The 2348-nt window shown below is 43.2% G+C and overlaps 1 protein-coding gene across 3 annotated transcripts in view; it reads left to right on the top strand.

Moving 5' to 3' along the window:
• The first annotated feature begins 22 nt into the window (after window positions 1-22).
• The window catches only part of LOC102045622, a 28428-nt gene continuing 26102 nt past the window's right edge, over window positions 23-2348 (top strand). For 2 of the 3 annotated variants that reach the window (XM_031055659.1, XM_031055660.1), the window contains exons 1-2: window positions 23-309; window positions 1250-1318. In XM_031055659.1, the coding sequence (XP_030911519.1) occupies window positions 235-309; window positions 1250-1318 (144 nt within the window). In that variant the 5' untranslated portion in view covers window positions 23-234. The remainder of the gene's footprint in view (window positions 310-1249; window positions 1319-2348) is intronic. The other variant, XM_005419335.2, reaches the window with a different exon arrangement.

The following is a 2348-nucleotide window of genomic DNA, read 5'->3' as shown; positions in this document are numbered from 1 at the left end:
GGGGGGCGGAGTTGGCGCGAGCTCCCGGATGCTGTGGGGCAGCGCCGGCGCTGGGAGATGTGCGCTGATTCACAGAATAAAACAATAGCGCTCAAATAGCGAAATAATAACCCAGCTCGTCCGAACGAGCGGCCCTCATCCCCACCTGGTCACTGTAAAGCACTGCGTGAACAAGAGTTGGTTTTATTATTATTATTATTATTTTTTTAATTTTTTTTTCCCCGGCCGCGCAGGATGAGCGCCGTGCCTGAGGAAGTGAAGGCAGAAGATGGCAAAGCGGTGCCCGAGAAAAAACTCTTTTACTGCGATGTGAGTGGGTGTCTTTGGGGGGTTTTCAGCCCGGGCAGGCCCGTGCGGGGACTGGGGGGCCGGGCCTGGCAGCGAGAGGGGCTCTAACGTAGGGGGTAACGTGGCCGGTGCCTGGGAGAGCTGGGCTCGGTGAATTCAGGCTGTTCTTGAGCAGACACGGGTACGGTGAGTGATGCTCAATTGCAGCCTCTCCAGTCTCGGCTGGGTGGCTCTGATGGGCGGCCGCAAAGGCTCCTTTATCTCTAAAAACTGCAGCTCCGGCTCAGAACGGGTTAAATTTGTCAGTCCTGCGGTGTTTTTGTAGCGCTGGATGTTGTTTCTGGCTCGTTCAAGTTCTGCGACAGTACGTAAAGGAAACAGACAATACTAGCATGCATTAGTCGTTGCTTTTTAAAAAGCTAAAGCTAGTAAGACATGTTTGTACATTTGTATCGTCGTCTTTTAATTATTGCAATGGTATATGCATGTCTGTGGATCATAATGAAATGCATGTGTCTTCCTCCATTGTTTTTCTGCTCCCTTAACGTAGCTGTGAATGAGCAATGAACGGAGCTGCAGTTATTCGAGGGCGTAATTTTGCCTCTGTTCCTTTCTAGTTTCTGCATTTCCATCCCTTTTTGTTGGCTTTCCAGCTTGGAGAACTTTAGAAAATTAAGAATTCAGAAAGTGCTGGTAGCAGAGAAGGGCTCGTAAAGCTTTCTCACCACCTGATTTATTTAAACACTTGTTTAAGTATTGTTTGAACAGGTCTGTGTACTATTTCTGGACATTTTAGTGGTAAGCTGCTCTCCTAAAAGTCATGCAAACTGTTTGAGCCAGAGAAGACCTTGAGAATTACACGATTGCTCTGTAGGAACGGATGTATTTCATATTTATAATTCACCAGTGGCAGAATGTTCCTAGCATAACTGAAGATGTGCTTTCAATTTTTCTCTTTCAGGTTTGTAAAATTTACTGTATGTGCGCTATAAGTCTTCAGTCACACTACCGTGGTGCGAAGCATAGGAGGGTAAACTTTTTCCATTTTTAATGTATATGCAGATTTAATCTTAAATCGGGACTTCTGTAAATTCAGTACTTGATTTCACACGGCTTCAAGTGCTTATCTAACTTATTGGTAGATTTGTAACAGTAACTTGCTTGAAATATTCCAAGAAAAAGATGGGGTGGGAATCTCTCAACTCTGCTTTGTGCAGCGTGTAACTTGAAACATCAGCCGTACCTGAAGGTAAATGTGTGCTAATTGTGAAATTAACATTTGAATGACACGAGAGCTGCAAGTGGTGAAAGAATTCAACTTTTGCACTTGGTAAAAGTACTGTTCTGTCTTCCAAGTCTAGATAACTTACCTGTACTTTGAATAAAATGAGCTTCCTCTTTACTTTGACAGTAACACCAGTCCTGATTTCCTGAAGGAGTTACATAGACTTAACTATCAAGTCTGACACTTGTGTTGCTTTCAAGCGTCATAATAGCAGCTCCCTGGTTTAAGCACAAAACAGACAAAGGCATTAAATAATTAGGCACTGTTCCGTGAGAGTGTGTTTAGAGATGAGGCTTTTACAAATGCTGAGTGACCGAACCTTTGGCTGTTGATTGGTTGACAATTGTTTAAAATTCCACCACGTTCTCAGTCTGTAAAGGTGAGACATAACTCAGTAGTCTGTACTCCTTTGCTGCCATCAGATTGTGTTGTTGTGGCACTGAAGAGCCTGCTCCGATGTTTTCTGAATGTAATGGCATTTTATTCTTCCTGGAGCAATAGTGACTAACAGCCAAACTGCCTTTCTCAAGTGATGGTATGCCCTTTTTTTTTTTTTTTGGGGAATGAGGGCATCTCCCCATCTCTTTGCTGTTAAGACAGATTAATAGTATTCTGTTACCTATTTGCTGATCAATTTAATAGCATTGATTCTTATTTGAATCATTGGCTCTACTTTCTCCAACCCCTTTTCTATCTCCGCAGAATTGAGTCTTCTTGTTCCTCGTTTATCAAGTAGAAGTGTACAGTTGTATTTTGCATGTCCTACCAAATGTTC

This window comes from Geospiza fortis, unplaced genomic scaffold, assembly GCF_000277835.1.
Source record: "Geospiza fortis unplaced genomic scaffold, GeoFor_1.0 scaffold206, whole genome shotgun sequence".
NCBI classification, from domain to species: domain Eukaryota; kingdom Metazoa; phylum Chordata; class Aves; order Passeriformes; family Thraupidae; genus Geospiza; species Geospiza fortis.
This window is presented reverse-complemented; position numbering and strand designations above follow the sequence as displayed.